Source organism: Saccoglossus kowalevskii, chromosome 9 (assembly GCF_978046115.1).
Source record: "Saccoglossus kowalevskii chromosome 9, keSacKowa6.1, whole genome shotgun sequence".
In the NCBI taxonomy this organism is placed as follows: Eukaryota; Metazoa; Hemichordata; class Enteropneusta; family Harrimaniidae; genus Saccoglossus; species Saccoglossus kowalevskii.
The window spans coordinates 8,803,003-8,824,208 of NC_140649.1; the positions used below are offsets into that span (position 1 = coordinate 8,803,003).

The following is a 21,206-nucleotide window of genomic DNA, read 5'->3' on the forward strand; positions in this document are numbered from 1 at the left end:
ATATATCTCAATTCACTGTCATTAGATTGCTATTTTCAGTAATTTCTTATAAGTATGCACCTCAGGGGGGCATTGATTTCAAAAGTGTAAATGTTTGTTTTATTGGTGTACCGTTTTCAACATTTGAAATTTAACACTTTGCCGTAATCTCAATAACGTCCATGCATTATACAATAGAATAAACGGATGGCCACCATATGCCACGGATTCATAACTTAAAATCACATACAATCACAGCTAAACTTTAAATTGCGATTGCTTACCGCCAATTCATCAATTGAAATTACGCAAAAACAAAACAAAATCGTGTTAGATTCAAGAAAATATTAGAAATTCACTTGGCCGTCACTAGCCACGGACCCGAAACCCTCACAAAATGAGCACAAAGGGGTTTCGCCGTGAGTTGACAAGCCCCTGTGTTCCTCGGCCCAGAACTGATTGGGCAGATTCCCCAAAATCATGAATAATTAAAAACCATGCCCCGCCTACACATTTTGAACGTGGCTCTGATCTTTTCCGGGACGACACGGGGATGGGAAAGATTGTGCATACAGTCCCTTATAAGTTATTTGTTTTAATTAAAATAATAACTTACTTATATCTATCATCCAAACAAGTTATTATTGTGTTTACTTGTTCAGGTATTTGTAAACATTCATCATATCTTCGACACACTCTCGCCGCGTGCGCCAACGCCATCACAATGCCCGAGATTCGCGCAATTTCTCGCGTGAACAAATTCCCGCCAGAATTTCACGTGTATAAATAATACTACATTTGTATATCAGCTGTGTAAGAGCTGGAGTGTGCACGGTTAGAGTTTTCGCCCAGCTGAAATTGTCTTCTCTTTGCTGTCACCATGTGGATCCAAGTGCGTTCCATGGACGGTAAAAAGTCCATCCAAGTGGATGGACTGTCAAAACTGACCAAGGTGGAGGAGCTGAGAACTAAACTGGAAAACCCCTTCGATGCTCCACCAGAAAGACAACGCCTTTTCTACCGTGGAAAACAGGTCAGTCGAGAATATGTTTTTGGCAATGACCGCGTGTATCTTTCGACACTCGTCTTTAACATTGGACGTGTCATGTTTCTCGTCATTTTTGTAACCCCCGTTCTAAAACAAATCTTCTGTCAGTGCAAACTTAGGCTATTGATTCGATCATAAAACTCTTTCTTGTAGATCCCGCGGTCAACAGGCGATAATGACATTGTCATTGTCTAACTTTTAATCGCCTTTGTGAAACTGTGAACACTCGTGCTGCTAACACATCAATGGATAATAGCACTGACAGGCATCACAAAACTTGTTTACAGGTCTATGTAAATGTTACTGTATTTACGGCAGATATCCTTTTGTTTTTGTTATCCGGATTTAGTGGCAAATTGCCAACTCCTATGGCTTTTAATCGCACCAGATGAGACTTCATTTTTTCAGGACCTCGTGTTTTTATAGCAAAATAGGTCGTACACTACGCATTTTTTAGTTTTTAATTAAAGTCCTGTAATTACAATAATTTAAATTAATATAAAAAAAAATAATGGCCTGTTAAATTTATTATTTATTTGTATTACAATTGTTTATTGTATAAAAATGTTCAGGTCAAAATTGTTAGTTTTTTAGAAGCTTAATGCACAAAACTTGTTGGAATGGATTTTACATTTGGTTGCCATGGTCTAATGACTAAGAGTATTTATATATATACAAAATGTATATAGTTTTTATATATTTTTCTTGCGACTTATCATAAATTTTTAATTTTGTAGAAATGTTGTTTAATACTTGTAATAATGATTGGTTATCTGTCCCACATTATGTGTATGTTATCAAGCTAAACTATTCTGAATGTCGATGACCTAATTTCGAACTCTCGAATGAATACTATTTGTTATCAATGAAGCTTGTTTTCTGTAGAATTTATTTAACCAGTGTGCTAAGATCAGAATATTTGAACGTGCGAGGTCTTGGTTTGCGTGAAATTAGAAGTTGATCGGTGTAGCGACTACAAATTCCCAGTTTTGAAATTTTGGAAGCCATTTTGTGTTGGCGCTTCAAACGGCCAACCGAATAAGCCTCCCACCATTGCTCTTTTGCTAATTTGCATGATAAGCAGATTTGGCATCTGTCCATGTAAATTGTAATGTGAGGTACGAATACCAGGGCTCCATACAGTAGATTTTTCATTTTTGTAAGGTAACTGGTTGCTGGACTAATTGTATATATATTCAAGCAAAATCTGAGTTTATATTCAAAAACATATCGTGGCAACGTAAATCCTCCTTTATTAAATACTTAGCTATTCAAGTTATTTTTATTTATTTTTTACGAAACGTTCACACATTTGTTCTGAGAGTAAATTTTCCCGCGTTGTAATTGTACAAGACTGCTTAAGTTAGAAAGTTAATCATGTGTGAATTTGACGGGTGGTTTCCTGTTTACAATTGTCCACATGTGTGTGACTGCATTTTCATATGCTCTTATAAAAAAAGGTCTGCTTGACTGCGATTGTGCATTTATAACTGATATATTCATAAACACTACATTTCCACTTCAGTTTTGACAGCGCATCCTGCAAATGTTTGTACAAGTGTCGTAGTTAATCCCCCCCCCCCCCCCCCCTCCCCGGAGAATTTTAGTTAGATGTTTTTCGCCCAAAATTAACTCATTTGCATATTGTCATGCGTTTTAGTATCCTGTCAACGATCATTTTTATTAGAGAAAAGGGTGACTGATGTCAAGTTTAATATTGTGGTCAAATTTTTTCAAATTATCAAGTTTGTGCAATTAACTTTTTCGCCAAAAGAACCCTACTTTTAATGGCCACAGAGAAAACATGTGCTCAGCAAATGTAATTATTTTTTCGGTTTTGATTCTGAAGTTGTTTTCAATTATTATGCACATTGTAATCTTTAAAGTTTCTTTTTTTATAAGTTTATTTCACACTAGCAAACTTTAATTAACTTGGGAGGGGTGTTGAATGTTTAACGAAAAGATTTCATTTGATGGGTGCAAGTTTCAAATATCCAGTGTCTCATTGTCCTATCTATGATTATTACTACATGAAAAGCATTAGATTTTATTTCTCAATGAAAGTTTCCATTTTATCCCACTTTTTAAATTCCAACATGTGCAACCATTTTGATTCTTTGTCATGTGGTAGGTCAATACTTGGCGGTCTCTTTCCTCATTTGCATATTAACAACTTTTGACCCCCTTCTCAAGGGCATTTTTCTTTGCTCTGCCTTTGCGAATGACTGTAATGTGATTTTTGCATGAACACTAACAACTCCATTTTGAAAATCTGTAAATGGTGGGCAAAGCGTACCATTTTTCACAACCACATGAACAGTGAACTGAAATGGGCTTTGTCACCAGACCGTGATTATTAAAAACAAAGGTTTGAAACTATACGAGGGCATTCAAAAGTTTCTCTGCATGCTATGAGAGCCAACGTTTACTGGCAGTCGAATTTACCGATTTTCTCTTGACCTAATTTTTATTCATTAATTATCTAGTTTATTTGGTTTGAATCTCAGAATTTTTTTCCAAAATGTGCATCGATAATTTTATTCAAATTCGGAAATGAGTCAATCAAGCGGCTCAAATTTTGCTTGATATGCTCTGTGTACATTTCCTAAAAAAATGCACCTCCATCTTTGCTGCCTAATGGAATGCATTGTATGTAATCAATCTAATTTGCATATAAATGTGCCTGATCTTTGACTTTTTGATTTCAGTGACCACTTCCTGTCAAATAGTAGATTTTCATTGTTTTGACTACTTGAGTATTCCAACAAATATGTAATGTTTGATTATAATTCACCTGCTTTTCTGTCATACCCTCGAAATTTATGCAATGTCATGTAGCTTTTTAGTTTAACCTACATCTCTATTTTGTAGCCGTATCACGCGTGTTGAACATGTGTTCAAGCCAATTTAAAAACTGCCATATTTTTCACGTTTTCATATTTTTCATGGTTGATGCTATGTGAATACCAAAAATAAAATTAAAAAAAATTTGAACTACTGGATAATTTTTTGGGGAAAATGTCTTGGAATATGGGGAAACCAATGTTTGCAATGAATTCTACAGTGTAATTATTTCTCAAAAATTTTACTGTTTGAAATGTGATTAAAAAGTGGTGTATTTTGATAATTCTAATGCAGTTCAATCATTTAAAAAAAAACCAACATTAGTGCAAAATTTGTATTCAGCTCAAACTAACTTAAACCAGTGTTTTTTCATGAGACTGTTTTGTTTGTGATAGCTTACTTATAACTTGACAAAACCGATGCTTACAGTTATACTAAATTTGGTTTGGGCCAATATCAGATAGCTGATTCATTACAATGTATTTTTCTCAAAATGTATTTTCATGATTTTTGACTTATCCGTTTTTCAGTTAGAAGATGGGCACACTCTGTTTGATTACGATGTTGGACTCAATGAAATTGTTCAAATTATGGTGCGTCAGTGTCTCCCATTGCAAGCTAGCCTTCCTGTTAATTCAGCTAACTGTAACGGCTACATCAGCGATAGCTCTGATGTTGCTATGGAAACGGGCGAGGCTATTGGAAGTGATACTGCTGGTCCTTCTTCAAGCCACGATGAAAATGAAGAGAATGAAACAGGCAGCATATATAGGGTGAGTGAGGTAGCTGATTATGTGTTCGTTTCATAGACAGTTTGTATGTACCGTACTCGACTGGCTTAGTGCCCATGCTCGGCTAAGCGCCAACCCATTTTGGGACATTTCTATTTTCGGGTTTACGTTCGGCTAAGCACCCATCCCCTTCAAAATGCCCCTAATTTGACTGCCTAAAATTGTCATTTGCACTCTTTTCCCGAGGGGGTGCTCAGGTAATCATGTTTTTTTGACTAGACTATACTAGAGGTCAATTACATGCTATCTGCATCTGCCTTTGTTTATAACGTTGTCATCGGTTAGCAAGGCATGGGTAAAAATTCTATTACCTTGTAAAAAATCCATAGTTTTTTTGGTTTACGGACCTTCAAGCAGATTGTCATGTAAATGCCAAATAATGGAACATATTAATGGTTTCTATTGCTACCTAGTATCTACTGGTATTTGGTTGGCATACTTACCTCGGTCAATGTCACTAGTAAATACAGGTCATGTACAGCAACTATTCTAGATTATATTTCAATTCTATGTTCTATTGAGATTGTGAAGAATGTGCAATTTACTTGCTTTACCATAGTATTTTATAGTGAATGCTTCACTTTTATGTTCTAAAGAACGCTTAACCATTACAATCTATTTTGTTCAATTCCGCTTAGGTTGGTGATATAGTTGATTGCCTGGATATCGGATCAGGAGCTTGGTTTGAAGCAGAACTAAAAATAATTACACCCAAAAACAGTAATGCTGCAAAGAATGAGGCTTGTGAGCCTAATCAGGAAACCAAAGACCAAACAAACATTAGCAAAGACATTGTTGCCACGAATACAAACAGTAGTGACTGTGTTGATGGTCACTGTGATATCAAAAGTCTCAGTTACGATAAAAAGGTAACCGAGAGGACTAGTGACGAGGAAAACGAGGAACCAAATGCTGATAAAAAAACTACAAAGGCTGATGGGAAGGTTAAACCAGTCAGGAATGAGGTGAAGCCTGAAGTGGAAACGGAGGAAGAACCAGATGATGGTTTTATTTACAGTGTAACATGGGAAGGGTAAGATGGTGACAAAAATGGTTTGTCTACAAATATTTTGTTATGCAACAGGGGATATAAGAAATGAAACAATTGAAGGGGAGCGTTCAAAATGTGATTTAATTTTGGTACAAACCTTTGCAGTTAAAATTATTTGTATGACTTGTTTGTTAAATTTTGCAAGAAACATTTTGTGATCCATTTGTTTGCAATTTCCACCAGGAGCTTATGGTATTTTGATGGAATTTTTTACCTTGCAACATCTCAAATTATTTATTGCTTAAATTCTGCAGTTGTAAATTCAATATGCATATAAAAAATGACCATGTCAATTCCATCCTAAGTTGTATCAGAATCAAGTTTTATAAGTGTCCTGTGATTTGTTTAGTTATGAAGGAACAAATGATGTCTGCAGTCGTCATATTCGACCAAGAGCACGAACCATTATAGAGTGGGATGATTTGAAGGAGGGTATGACTGTTATGGCCAATTATAATCCAGATGTACCGCAAGAACGAGGATACTGGTATGATGTAATAATCACCAATAAGGTAGGTCTGGACCTCAAACCATTGATATATTGATCAACAAAACCCTCAAACAAATGGTGTGGGTGATTGTGGGCTTATCTATTTTGTATGTAAATTTGAAGGGCTGATTCTGGAACAGAAAATGTGAGCTTGTTATTCCCAAGTTGGCGTGCTTTACGTTATGTTTATTAACCAACACTACATGTAGTTGTTAGGCGGTGATGGGAGTAGGCCAGCGGTGATGGTTGCAACTCTGCAGTAGCCAAATTGTATCAGATTGTTCAAACATATTTCTCGCGTTTAGGTGGTAATTGGTCTTTACTAAAAGTAAAAATCATTCTGTTAAATGTAAATCTATTGATCATGTTGAAATGATGATTGGTATTCATGATAGGAATTGCCGTCAGAAACGAGAACTGACGATATCAGCCCATTACTGATCAACATGATAAAATAACCTGTGTTGTCACACAACATAAGAATGCATCAAAAGCCAAAGAGTATGCTTTTTAATTTATTTTTTCTATACCATTCCTGTACGCTAAGCTAAGGAAATGTTATCTAATTTTGCTCTGAGAATGGATGCTCTCTGAACTTAGAAATTCAAGCCCTGGAAATTGAAAAATTTGGAAATTTGCATAAATGAACCTTGTATAATTTGCTTGTATACATTGTATCATTAACAGAGAGATACCAGGAATAACAAGGATATTTTTGGTACAGTTTGTCTTGGTCAAAAGGGTAACATGTTACATGACTGCCGAATACTATTCATTGACGAAATCTATAAAATTGAAAAAGCTGGGGAAGCTAGCAGCAACCCAAAAGATTTTATGTTGAATGAAGAAGGATCTCCCGTGAAACGTAAGAAACTATTCAGAGTTAGCTGTATTAGGATCGCATATTACCATATTTGCTGTATTAAAAGTGCATGTGAACTCGGTAGCAGGGTCGGTCTGTTTTGACCCCCTGAGTAAAGCTTACAATTAGCCTGCAGTGCGTGGCATAACTGTTAATACTTGTCCTTTAATACATAACTATTCAGTTAGGATTATACTCTGCTTAAAATAAATGATGCAGTGTTGGTTTTTATTTAGGTCAAACGCAACCTGAATGCAACCGTTGTAAAGACAATCCACGACGAAAGTGTAAATACTGTGCATGTCATGTATGTGGAGGAAAGAATGACCCAAACAAGCAGCTTATGTGTGATGAATGTGATATGGCGTATCACTTAGCTTGCTTGGATCCGCCGCTAGATTCTCTACCTGATGTTGAGGAATGGTACGTATTAACACCAAGATTGTTTGTTTTAGTCTTTATCATACTTAATACTTGCGGCCGTTTTCTTGACAAATGCGCAAAATATATTTATTGTGCAGCCTGAATTGTACATTTTTACTGGCTATGCACTGTTAACTTGACCAGGGCGCGTTTCAGTTTTGTTCTTGCTACTGTTTATGACCATTGGTCGACAACTGTGTATTTAGTTTACTTGGCATGCTCTAGTCGGCGTACCACAGTTCTGCGAAAGGGAGTCGTCAAATAAAAATCATGAGTTTTACAGATCTGCAGTTGAAAATTGAAGATTCATAGTTTATTTGCACATCGTACAGCATGATAGATGTTCTCCATGTCTTTTGATGCTTTCACTTGTGTGCATATATTAAATTATTGCAGCTCGTCGCCTTTGAGGACTGTTTGTTCATTGGTCCTGGAAGTGAATCGAATTGTAACAACCTTCAAATTTTGTGATTCTCGTTAGCCTTGTTCGGATTTCCTCTCTGAGCATTTGTCTGTTGCTGGGTTATATTTATCATAACAAATACATATGTATTTGATTTAATTCATGATGGCTGATTAGTGGCCCTTTTAGTTCTGAAAATTCATCAAAATCAAGTAATGAACATAATGTATTCCTGATGCACATCATTTTTCTCCCAGATTCATTTGAAAAACACAAATGCAATTTCATGGTGATCTGACATTCGGACCGTCATTGACAATGGCTTCTGTATTCGTTTTGTTAGTTACTGCTATTCAGATTGCATTTATTATGGTGATGTGATTTCTGCTGGTCTTTCCTGGTAAATTTCAGAACATCTTTATTTTATTACATCATTTAATTACAGGTATTGTCCTATATGTAAAAATGATGACACCGAAGTTGTCAAAGCTGGTGAAAAACTGAAATCCAGCAAGAAAAAATCCAAGATGGCATCTGCTACATCAACAACTAATAGGGACTGGGGAAAGGTAAATATTTGGTACAAGTATGGCTTGAACTTTATTAAGATGACTACTAGCAGACCTTGCTTTCCAAGGAGTTATCACTTCACTCGCCTAATACACTTATAATCCATAGCATTTGGAGATTTAACTAGCATTGCTTCAATAATCACTCGCATTACCTAGTTTGGGTAATCCATTCCAAGCTCCAAGGTCATTTTCAAAAGGTGAGGTCTGCTTTCATTTGCAAAGCTAATAGTTTTTTGAAATATCTACAAAATCACTCAAAATAAAAAAAGAAAAAACTTGTTTTGCTTAAAACAAATCTATAATGTGTGTTTTACTGGACTTGTAAAAAACAAAAAAACGTGCTGTTTCAATATTTGGTATAATTTAAAATGAGGACATTGATCATGTTGAAATGATGATTGGTATTCATGATAGGAATTGCCGTCAGAAACGAGAACTGACGATAGCAGCCCATTACTGATCAACATGATAAAATAACAGAATTAGGCATTATTTCTATCTCTATTGATCGAAACGATGAATTTGATGTAAACTCGACTACTGAATATTTAACCTTGTTAATATTCATAAATCTAATTGGATGTGCTTCTAAAACATGCACCGGAGTTGGTGTAACATATGGCAACAGAAATAAATCAAAGTAGTGGTCTAAAATTGCCAAAGTATGGTTGTGAGATGCGAGCCAATTAACAGAAAAACCAAATTTGTGTTTTCTTCTTGCAGGGTATGGCATGTGTAGGTCGTACAAAAGTGTGTACCATCGTTCCTTCAAATCATTTTGGTGAAATACCGGGTATTCATGTGGGACAGTTGTGGAAATTCAGGGTCCAAGTAAGTGGAAATTTCCAGATAAATTTATTCTATACTTGATTGTCGCCACACCTGTAGTTTGACTGGTAACTGTAAATAGACTTGTGGTTTGGTATTTATATGCTCGATATTCTCTGTAGATGCCATGTGATGTAACATGCATGCACTTTATAGATGGAGACGTTCAATTTCAATTTGCTGCTTGACTCGTACTGTTTAAACTGTTGATGTGGTTTATTTCTTCAGATTTACTATCGCCTAGTTTTTCATTTCATGGATAAAATGATTATTCCAACAACTTGAATGCTGTTTGTATAATTAGGTTAGTGAAGCTGGAGTTCATCGACCTCATGTTGCCGGTATCCATGGACGTGAACATCATGGTGCTTACTCTATAGTTCTTTCGGGAGGTTACGAGGATGATCAGGTAAATTAATTTGTGAACAATTTTGAATGTGCACATTAGAATATCCATATTATAGAATGGTGTTGCCGAAGATTATTGCCATGAAATATTCTAAAGTAAACATGACGTTATCTGGCCAAATCCATTTTAGCATCGGTTCTTTGCAGAGAACTAACAAATATCAACATTAGTTTCATTGTCAATATAATTTTTTGACTGGCAGCCATTTTGTTTTTTGAAAATGTATCTTGAATTTGCTTTGTCAGTTTTATTCAAAATTTGGTACATACATTATGTTAGGTCTATGATAATTAGTTTTGCGATTGAATCAAACATGGCTGACTGGCGGACATCTTGCTTTTTGACCATGCATCTCCATGGCGTTTGGACCATTTTCTTTCATGTTTGGCACATACATCATTCATATAGGAATACATGTTCATGTCAGTTTGTTCCATAATCAGATCAAAGATGGCCGACTGGCATCCAACATTAGACATAGAGATACATGTCCGTGATAATTCATTTGTTTGAATCCAAAAGGACCAACTGGCAAGCCATCTTGTTTTTATAGTATATTTTTGACGTGTTTTTTTTTTTCCGCTTCATATGATGCATGTTAGATTACATGTACATGACAATTAGTTTCACAATCAAATAAAAGATGGTTGACTGTCTAAAATCTTGCTTTTTGATAATACTATCTCTGTACATGAGCCTGGACAAAGGTACTTAAAAATACAAAAAATGCATGAATAGCATATTCTGTTTAATTTCTGACAACATATTTCAATTTATGAAGTCGTTCAATACTTCAATTTCAGTTATTACAGCAACCAATTATTCACTCTTGATTACAAACTATGCTTTTGGTCCATAATACTTTATTTCTGGCATAAATACTTTTCATCCCAATTCCATTAGGGACTGTCATTAATGAAGACTTATTTTTTTTCAGGACGATGGGGACTGTTTTACTTACACAGGAAGTGGCGGAAGAGATCTATCGGGGAATAAACGTACCGCTGAACAGTCATGTGATCAAAGGCTCACCAAAATGAATATGTATGTAACTTGGGATGATTTGATGGTTGCCGGGGCTCTGAGTCGAGTTGTTTTTTTATTCTTTTATAACACTTTTGGATTAGGATCATATATAGGGTCCATATAATTTTATTATATGGAAACAAAATTTCACTTCTTGATACAGCACACCGTGCTAATTATGAGATAACCTTATTACAGTAAAACCTGTCTATATATAAACCGAACACCTCTATAAACTGAACAATCTTCTCAGTTCTTTTGGTGTTCGGTTAGACAGGTTTCACTGTATTATACATTTTTAGCCATTTTGTAACTTAATGAGATTATTGCCCGAAATTGCATCAAAAACATTTTCTGTTTTGTGAAGTTTGTGTTCAGTGCTTCTGCGTCCAAAGTAAACAAGAGAAGTTTTTAAATGTGATGACAAAAACCTACAACGTTGGTAACAGTCTACCCCATATTATGAAAATTTGAATGAGTGGAAATAAAGCGTTTTAAAGAACTGAAAATTTCTGTTTTCGGTTCTAGATAAATTAATTGGTATATTGCACAGATGAAACCTACTTGCGTCATCATAGTTGGGGTGTTGAAGAACAAGAAATGCTCAGAACTAGTTACAAACCTAGCGCAATGTGTTGACAGACGTATAGTCCTGTAACTTACAAAAAGCCTGCTTTTCACCTTGGTGTTTCTGTTTACAGGGCTCTGGCACTGAACTGTAATGCGCCTGCTAAAGAACAGGGCAATGAAGCGAAAGATTGGAAAAGTGGTAAACCTGTGCGTGTGATTCGAAACTGTAAAGGACGTAAACATTCCAAATATTCGCCTGAAGAAGGGAACAGATATGATGGAATATATAAAGTATGTTGCACTTGAAAACTACCTTGGCCTTTCCCATTATCCCATTGGTAATTTTTCACCATGTGACCGTTTTGCTGATAATCTATTGGCCAACATTTGACGTGGAATTTGCAAGTTGTTAAATTATATAAATTTAATCGTGTCACTAGCATGCAGTCCAATTAATTGGCACTGATCATGAGAACTATACATTGATCATTCAGAGACCACACCTGATGTAAAGAGACTTCATCATTGCCATTTGGTATTAACTTCATGCCTTAAGGTTGGATTAAGGATTGTTTATGTTCCGCCCTGTTAGGTTTTGATAACATCTTAACCTAACCCAATCATGTATATTGATTTATAATTACTGCCCAATCAAGGTCAACTTCAGAGAAATATATCGCTGAAAGTCTTGTGTTCTAGAGCAAGAACGAACAAATCTTTAAAACTGCAACTGTACCTCCATCCTCAGTCATAATATATTCAGACACTGTACACATGTATATGTTAACAGAGTTTAATTTTCACTTTCACTACTATTGCAATCTGGAAAATCTGTGGAACCTTTCGCTGACAAATATATACACAATCACATGTTGAGATTGTGGGATGGATAATAGAGAAATACAAATTTAAGCAGTCAACGGCATCATTAACCAATGTTTTTTGTGTTTTTAGTTTGGAGAATATTTCACCAATTGTCAAAGGGGGAAAGCAGCTTTAAACTTTTCACCACCAGACTTTCTTGCTCAACATTCGTTTTGCACTTGTATTCTTCAATATTTGGAGCCAATAGGCAAAATTTTAGTCAATTTTCTGTTTTTACTCAAAAAAAATTTGTCTTTTTGTCCAAAACTTCTGACTTTCAGGACTATTTTGTGAATTTATGATGAAAAGAGGGAACTGGTGGACAAAAGGTTAAATACCAAAGGAAATCTGTTTTTCACAGTATGTGATTTCAGTCTCTAGACTATTTCTTTCATTCATGGCGTCTAACAATGTGTTTTCATAGGTTGTCAAATACTGGCCTGAGACTGGTAAAAGTGGCTTTCTTGTTTGGCGTTACCTATTACGACGTGATGATGCAAACCCAGCACCCTGGACAGCTGCAGGCAAGAAAAAGATCAAAGAACTTGGACTAAAACTAGTGGTAATTGATAGTTTATTCTTATCTTGATATAGCCGTATTGGTTTCCTAATAATAGTAATCAGCTACATAACCTTGTAGCCAGGAAAATAGTTTTAATCATTTTCATTCACACTTGCAGTATCCAGAAGGATACCTTGAAGCCCAGAAAAACAAGGAAGAGCAAGAAAACAAGGGTTCCTCTCCAAATAAAAAAGCTACCAAAGGCAAGAAAAGAAAACTGGAAGGCAAGTCAGGAAACTCAGTTAACCGCACTAGTATATCACTGAAATGGAATTTTAAAGTGATTCTCTAAATATCATTTCAAAATTTTCCAAAAAAAAAAAAAAAATACACTACGCAACCCGTCACCCCACACTCTTGATAATCAAGCAATATTAAAGTTGTCACACTGTTTTCATTCCTAGAATCTCCCATCAAAACCCCATCTAAGAAGGCATCCACTGATAGCATATCTGGAGCTACAAAGAAATTGATTGTGGTTGACAAGGTTAATAAGAAACTATGGGATGAAGCAGTCGCACAAGTCAAGGGCGGAAAGGTACTGTTTTTCTGAAACTTAATTTTATTGATTATTCTGCACCAATTTAGCCCGTGGGACAATTTTTGTGTCATCTAGTTTTCTCTCTTCAGGCCCAGTCGCCTGTTAAATAAATGATTCTTTGTCTGAAATTTGAACAATTTCATGAAAAATAAGAGCCTGATTTTAATTAATTAGGTGTGAAAGTTTTGTGTAAAATTTATTACAATTCTGTTTTTCTTCCTCACAGAAATTTGTTGAAGCTGTTGAGGAGATATTTCAGTGTGTATGTTGCCAGGAAGTTGCACTTGACCCTGTTACGACCCCATGTCAACACAATATATGCAAAGTAAGAAATATAAACCATTATGCTTAGTCTTGTCTACTCAGAAATCTAGTCATTGCCAAATTACCACAAGTGCCACATTTTCTCTATTAGTAGCATTTGTGTAAATTAGTTGTAAATTTCTATGGTCAAAATAAGTAATGTTTTAGTGATGTGTATACCTTTTTATGCGTTTCTACATATGATGCATCATGGGCAATATTAATGCATTGTGGGTAATAACATGCTACCATACCATGCATTGAAGTCTGTCTATTTAATCAAATAAAATAAACAAATCTGAATTTTAGTTAATAGAACCAAATTATTGATTAGAAAATGCTCACATCTCTTAATGTCTTAACTATTTTGTTTCAGTCCTGCCTGCAACGTTCCTTCCAAGCTAAAGTCTACAACTGTCCAGCTTGTCGTAATGATCTAGAAAAAGGATGCACTATATCAATCAACAAAGAACTACAAACCGCTCTAAGGAAAATATTCCCTGGTTACGAAAATGGCCGATAAAAAGAACCTCACTTTACATTCCTAGATACCTTAATAATACTAATTATTAGATTTGCAAGGGCATATTTCTCTTTACCAAACAAATTCTTTGAGACAATCTTTTGTGACTGCTAATTTTCTCAAGTTGGACAAAACAAACTTGTTTTTTAAATACGCTAAATAATCTGGTTTCTAAGGACCAATCATTTTAAAATGTTGCAGCTTAGATCTGCTTTGGTTGCTTGGTAACCATTTTTTCGATTGTATTTTACAGCAACCATTTTACTGCACTTACAACTATTATTTTAAATACATAATCTTTTCTAGTCTTTATACAGAGTTGCACTTTATTATATCCATCAACATCACTGCCTTATCTTTTTCAAAACCAAAACTGCCTTAAAAAGTATATTTACATAGATTCTTTTTTACTAATTTTTGTATTTCATTTGACATTTCACAAATGACAATTCAAGCCACCTTGCAAGTTGAAGAAAACTTCTCGTAACTGCAAAGCTGAGATTTATGCAAGAATTTCCACAGCGTGTTAAATGTACACAAGTTCTCGATATAAAAAAAAAATGTTTATGCCCATCTCCCAGCGATAAGTATCTTGAAGTTGAGTTTTCAGAAATTTTGCTTTTTCCAAATGACTGTGATAATTCTGCAATCTATTTACTACATTCTTGATGTGAAAAATGGTGATCTCTCAAAAATAAATCTCTATATATTTTTACTTGTTCTGTTTACTTTGTTTGTACTGTTAATGTTTAAATGTAGGCTCTATTTACTGTGAATGTTTTAGTGTTCATACTGTTAAATAAAATTCATGTATTTTCCATTTTTTTCTTCTGTTTGTTTATTCTGGCGTGTAATAACTGATTACTTGTCAGAGTGCGTTCAGTTCATTAAAATTGTTCCGTATGAAGGTATGGCTTCAACCACAGAAGTTTGACCTCTGAGAGATTGAATATTTGGTTAATTAATAGACATGTGGGGTTGAAACATTTGTTTCCCCATAAGTGACTTGAGATTCACAACAAGCAGCTGAGATAGCGCCGCTGTTAGCAATGCACATTTCAATTAAAAAAACTGAAGATATTAGAACAATATGTATACTATCAAAGCAATCTGACTTGAATTTGAAAATATCACTTTACCAAAATATTCATCAAAATTAGATAATTGAAGATATCATGAAAAGAACAAATCTGAGAGGTTTGCATGTACATGTCGTACCTATATATGCCATATCAAAGCAATTGGACTTGCTGTTTTCAACAAGAAGTTGAAAATGTCACTATTTAGCAAAAATATTCATCAAAATGAGAGAATTGAAAATACGAAATTAACAAATCTAAATAAATATACACAAAGCATTCAGACTTTTAGTTTTTAAGAATTTGAAAGTGAAACATTGACATGGAGGGACAATTACTTGTATGCTAAGACAGCGGAGCTAAAAAAAGTGACTCCTGAATTCTTTTGTTTTTACTAAATTGCAAACGCCACAACTGTAGTAAGATGTTTTTAAAGATCCCTAAATCAATGTGCGATTTCCTGTTGTGCAGTGATGCACCAGTGAATTGGCACAGCTACCGGTAGTTGTATTCCGCCAAATTTGTTCTTCTGCGGTAACTAGTCATGTTGGCATAGAGGGCTCACTTTAACATGCACCATTCATGATTCTATTTAAACCATGCAAACAAAGCCTGAGATTATTTATATTGACAAAGAAATTTATTACACTGTACATTAGAACATTTTGGTAAATAAGTCCGTTGTATACAACACGTTTAAATTATGTACACTCTGTTAATCATACACTGTTTGAATACACAGCATTAAAATCTCCCCAGTTCACCTATTTCTACTACTGTAAAATCTGTATTAGAAGCTGTGGCTTCTATTAAAATGGTACAATGCAACAGGGATGCGGCTTCTATTAGAGCATCTACACATATGAGAAATGATGAATTTTTTGGTTCTCAAACATTCAAAAAGAATGGGTGCGACTTCTATTAGGTATCACACAAAACTCAACCTAAATTATGTCTACATCTTGGATAACCCCATGCTTCTCGTACACTGTAGCTTATTATAAATTTTGCAAATTCCGATTATTAGACTCGTTTATCAAGAAAGCTGCACTGCAATCTTGGCTTCCAGTCTGTGTAATGGTCAAGATTACATTCAAAATTTATTATCCCATATCATGGTTGATGTTTTCTCAAACCAATCGGATTACATGTTGCAGTGTGGATACAGTCACTACACGCCTGTTGAGTTATTCTATTGGTGCAAATTTACACTGGGCAGAGTTCATCCAAACTGATGGTTATAAGAAAAGTAACTACTAATAATTTGTCAATTGTACAAAAAGAAAAATTTCTGCAAATGAAATTAAATCATTGATGATCTTTTCATGTTAATATTGTTTTGATATTTTAGTGTCATCACAATGGGTTAACATTTATATCTAATATTCATATAGTATTAACATTCACTAAAAAGCAATTTAATATTTTTGTTGAGGAATGTGTGGGGAAAAAACCAGACACCCGACTCCATGACTACTTGGAAGCCTACAATTATTAAAGATGGATATTCATATCTCATCAACTATTTTCTTATGTCACATGATTAGATGACGAGTTAGTTTTTATGAAATAACTTCTAAAATTGAAAATATTTTTTTTTTTTATGTTATCAACACAAATATTTTAAACTCCATACCAAAGGCATACAAAATAGAATTCAAAACGTTCAGTAAAAACAATCAAAAATATCTATTAAAAATTTAACCCAAGGTTAAATTTGGACTCTTAAAATATGAAGTGCAATTTCTCATTGTATTTCTAGTTATAGAATAGACTAGTTTCTGGTTGCTTAGCAACCATGCATGCAATCAACGTGGATTCACTCCTGGTCAGCAGAAATAGGCATCCTATATTACCTTTGAAAGTTCACAAACTTTTATAAAATGTAGAATATGAATGAATCAAAATGAATAGGTCAAAATGTCATTTATATTCGGTAAGGTATCCGTAGATGAACACTGGTTGTAAAATTGATCCCGCTTTCCGTGGTGAATGCCTTCAGTCATGTGGTAAGAATGAAACATACCCAGAACACGAAACTAGTCTATTTCAATAAATTGGGAAATGTCCCCTTAGTTTGCTGAAATTAAGTTCTTACAATGTGTACATCATACATAATGGCAAAAAATGCATAGTTCGGCAGTGATTTGGAAACAATTGTCATAATTCAACAACATATTCCAACAAATACTAGAAATTTACAATTTTCTAGGAAAATTAAATATTGAATGTGAAAATCACTATATTACTATTACTCCATGAATATTAGATAGAATTATACCTTTTTCATCATCAAATTTCACAAGAAAATAGACAAATTGTCAAATTTGGGTTATGAGGTACTCTACAAAGTACTCCAAGTATCATGCCTTCCACTGTCATAGCGGTTAAACATAGTGCCTTGTTCCTTGACATTCTCAACTTTAGTGGGTCACTTTCGAAAATGTTGTTTTATATGAAATTTATTTTCACAAAAGTGGAAAAATCAGCAAAAATTATTTCTAGCTAAAAGAATCAAAAGTAGATCATTCCTGAGATGTTTGAAAACAATTGTTATTGCAGTGCAATCCAATGAACCAGCTAGCGCCCTCTATGCCAGAGTTCATAAAAACAACAGTTTCATCAAATCTGCCTCAAGGGGGCATGTGATCAGTAAACTGAGAAATATCAAAAAGCATTCTACTGTAACAGTGAAAATACATTTTGTATGTTCTGAAAGAATGTGGAAAACCTTGTCATGATGATGGTTTGGTTGATCATTCTTGGCAACCAATAGAAAATCAGTGAGCTATATTGGAAGCCCAGCATTAAATAACTAAAAAAACATCAAAGGAACATTTTCATGCAGACTATTTTTTTGCTTCAACAACAAAATGTGCCCTTTTTATCTCTAAAAAATTGGTGCAAGGATACCTACACCCCTGAAAAATAATAGTTTGACCCTAAGTTATCTAGCTGCTAGGCGACTGAGAGTGTAGATCTTGCCAAGGAGGGGGAGGGATTGATTTGATACTGGTCATAACAAATATTGTAAATTGCTGAGTTTTCATGATTTAATAATGTTCGCAAGGACTAACGAAAATTTGTCACATGCAAATTAAAGCTGTCTATACATAGATTACAAGTGGACAGGGACTACAGTCAAGAATATGCATTTACAGCAGGTGCCAAAAGAAACTGATCATAAAAACTGCTATCTTCCTGTCAATTTCCCATGCAATATTGCAGTATCCCTTGGAACACTCCTAGTGGAGTTTTAACTACGCCATTTTCAATCTCAACAAACCCACACTCCTGGACACAACCATTTTCGCAAAGGATGTTGGGCAGTAAAAATGACAGTAAGGAAATTAGGTACAGCATACAATTTTGGTTGTTTTTCATTTTTTTCCCACAAAACCCACATTTTAAAATGTCATTACAAACACTTCTAAGAATGTTCCAAGAAATATGGCAATGTATTAAGGGAAATAGACATAGAGAACAGTTTTCATGATCATTTGATTTTGGTACCTGCAAAAGCATTCATAAACTGGCGATGAAATCAACTTCCTTCTCAATCATGGAATCACCACAGTGCACTCAGTAATGTAGCAACTAGATAACTCAAAACTCGTATATTTTGCAAAATTTACTGTTATGACCATAAAGTAACAAGAACTCATGGGAAAATATTGGTGGAAAAACAGATTAGTGAAAATTACAAAAAACTTAGACATTTTGTGAAATATTATTTAACTGTCTGCATTTCCTCCCAAAAAAAGACAACATTTGTCAAATGAAAGTTCAGCTTAATTGGAGGACTAATGTTTTCTTTATAAATTAAAAAAAAATCTTTTTTTGAATTTTTTTTTGAAAAGATCATAAATCATAATCACAAATGAGAAGACTGCACTAACGTGATGTAGCCGTAAACATAACAACCCAATCGAAAGAATTCCCAAAATGAAAATTGAAATATAAATGATGATATAAAGTACAAATAGGTGACTTTCACAAAACAGAATTTAACAACGGCTTCGGAAAAAAAACGATGGATTCACTGATACGAATACTGATTACTAAAAACATACCCCGATATATCATCACTCACACCTGTAGAGTACTGTTTCTATTCAGGAAGATATTTCACTATTTATAAACAAAATTCATCATTTAACGGTACTAGTACTGTCTCACTGTCTCAAAACTGGATAACTAATATATATACACTACACACACTTCTCAGCAAGCGATATAATCAACTTTGTACTGCTAAATAACTCGTTATATTAATTAAGTATCACACCTGAATAATCAATTTGCTGATGTAATTGAGAACAAATTGTTTCTAAGGTAGGATAAGAAAATGAATGAGGCATTAATTTGATGTCTTCACTTAGCCTGACTGAGCGTTAACTTCGTGATGTTGAAGGATGACTCCCAGATAGACTTTTCAATCTCACGATCTAGTGCGAGAGAATCAATTGATGATAGTCGTTGCTGACAGACAGGTTCTAAGTGGAGACATCTTCATCACATGCCAAACACAGACGACGGAATAAATCAGGAAAGCACATGATATTAGACAAAAGGACCTTGTGTTTAAACAATGGTCAAAGTATAATAGACACAATACAGTTGAGTGTATGCAGTTCATATGCAAATTACTTTGAACTAGTACCCTCTCTTGTCAGTATTTATAAAGGTTTAACCAGCATTGTCAAAACTTGTCACCAGCTTGTCCCTTATTCGATTCCAAATCTGGTTTTGTCATTCACCGTTTGAACGCATGTCATCTTTCACAAAATAAATATGCATAATGTATTTCCTTATTTTTTTTTTTAATTTTGATCAAAATATGTAACGGAAAATGATTTCCATATACTGTAGAATACTTTATTTTTGCTTGGGATTTATTTTCGCTATTTTCGCGGAAGGGATGATTCTGTGAAAATAAAATCCAGTGACTATACTTTTTTTCCTGTATTTCACATTCAACTCATCAAAAATCAGTGAAAATACATTCCATACAGAACGCCCAAAAAGCCTTTTCAGTAAAAATTAATTCCAGTGAAAATAAAGTATTCCACAGTAGTCGATAATTAACAAGGAAATTACAAAAAATACATGAAATTGTATAAAATGTTGCAACAACTTTTTGGCGGGAAAAATTCCGGCGTTCAACCGGTTATAGGCTGTTGATCGTAAGCAATATTTGATCTGAATAGATAAGCAGTTTTTTGGTTAAAAAACAATTTTGATGGATGCTATGACTGGGTTGAGATGCCAAGTCTTAAGCTTGACGTGGTTACTGTAGACAAATAAATTGTGGTGATAGATGAATCATATGCTGGTTAACAAAAATACTGACAATACATTGCATTAACATAAATGTAAATCGGAGAGAATTTACAGAGGGCGCTGAAGTAAAGCGATCAGAAAATCATTCGTCTCCCCATCAATTTTCCTTGCAACATTGCAATATCCCTTGGAACCTCAACAAGTCAACACTCTTGGACACAATCAGTCTCAAAATGGATTTATGAATTTTGATTCAAAAGTCAGATTTTGAGGGAAATAATTTTGTAAAATTTGAAAATGAATTATTGAATCGTACGAGCATTCTACAATTAAACACAGTGAATTATTACTCGATCAAAACCATTTCATTTCAAATTCAAGCACTTCCATCGATATGCAAATATGGGACTTTAAATATGCAAATTAGTGTTGTTAATTTCAAACAGTTGAAGACAGTGCCATAACAAACACTGCTCGCAACGTTCCAAGAAAGATAGGCAGAGAGAGATTTTCCAATCAGTGTATAAACACCTGCTGTAAAGATCAATCAAATTTCACAGTTTTTTTCTTATCAACTCACATTTAACTGTATGTGAACAATGATTAATGTTCAGAAGAAAAGAAACAACTCAACTTGGACAAAACACAGTCCAGTATTGTTTCAGAAAATCTGTTCATGTCTATATTGTTTATGTGCGAATTAATTATTTACATCAACCAGTGAAACTATGCTTTTAGTGAAAGGAACAAAATTT

At 34.4% G+C, this 21,206-nt stretch overlaps 1 protein-coding gene and 2 non-coding genes across 3 annotated transcripts; all 3 read left to right on the plus strand.

The window, feature by feature from the left end:
- Positions 1-743: 743 nt before the first annotated feature.
- On the plus strand, positions 744-14,462 carry LOC100369793 (E3 ubiquitin-protein ligase UHRF1-like). The gene is made up of 16 exons (XM_002740948.3): positions 744-1,012; positions 4,402-4,644; positions 5,301-5,695; positions 6,063-6,225; positions 6,891-7,068; positions 7,302-7,488; positions 8,337-8,460; positions 9,187-9,294; positions 9,596-9,700; positions 10,638-10,744; positions 11,428-11,587; positions 12,585-12,722; positions 12,841-12,946; positions 13,127-13,260; positions 13,490-13,588; positions 13,943-14,462. The coding sequence occupies exons 1-16, from the start codon at positions 860-862 to the stop codon at positions 14,087-14,089; spliced, it is 2,547 nt and encodes an 848-aa protein (XP_002740994.1). The 5' UTR covers positions 744-859; the 3' UTR covers positions 14,090-14,462.
- Positions 6,572-6,646, plus strand: LOC144341727 (small nucleolar RNA SNORD49). The gene has a single exon (XR_013418622.1). It is a non-coding gene; the product is annotated as a small nucleolar RNA SNORD49 (small nucleolar RNA).
- LOC144341728 (small nucleolar RNA SNORD49) lies at positions 8,851-8,925 on the plus strand. The gene has a single exon (XR_013418623.1). It is a non-coding gene; the product is annotated as a small nucleolar RNA SNORD49 (small nucleolar RNA).
- Positions 14,463-21,206: the final 6,744 nt, after the last annotated feature.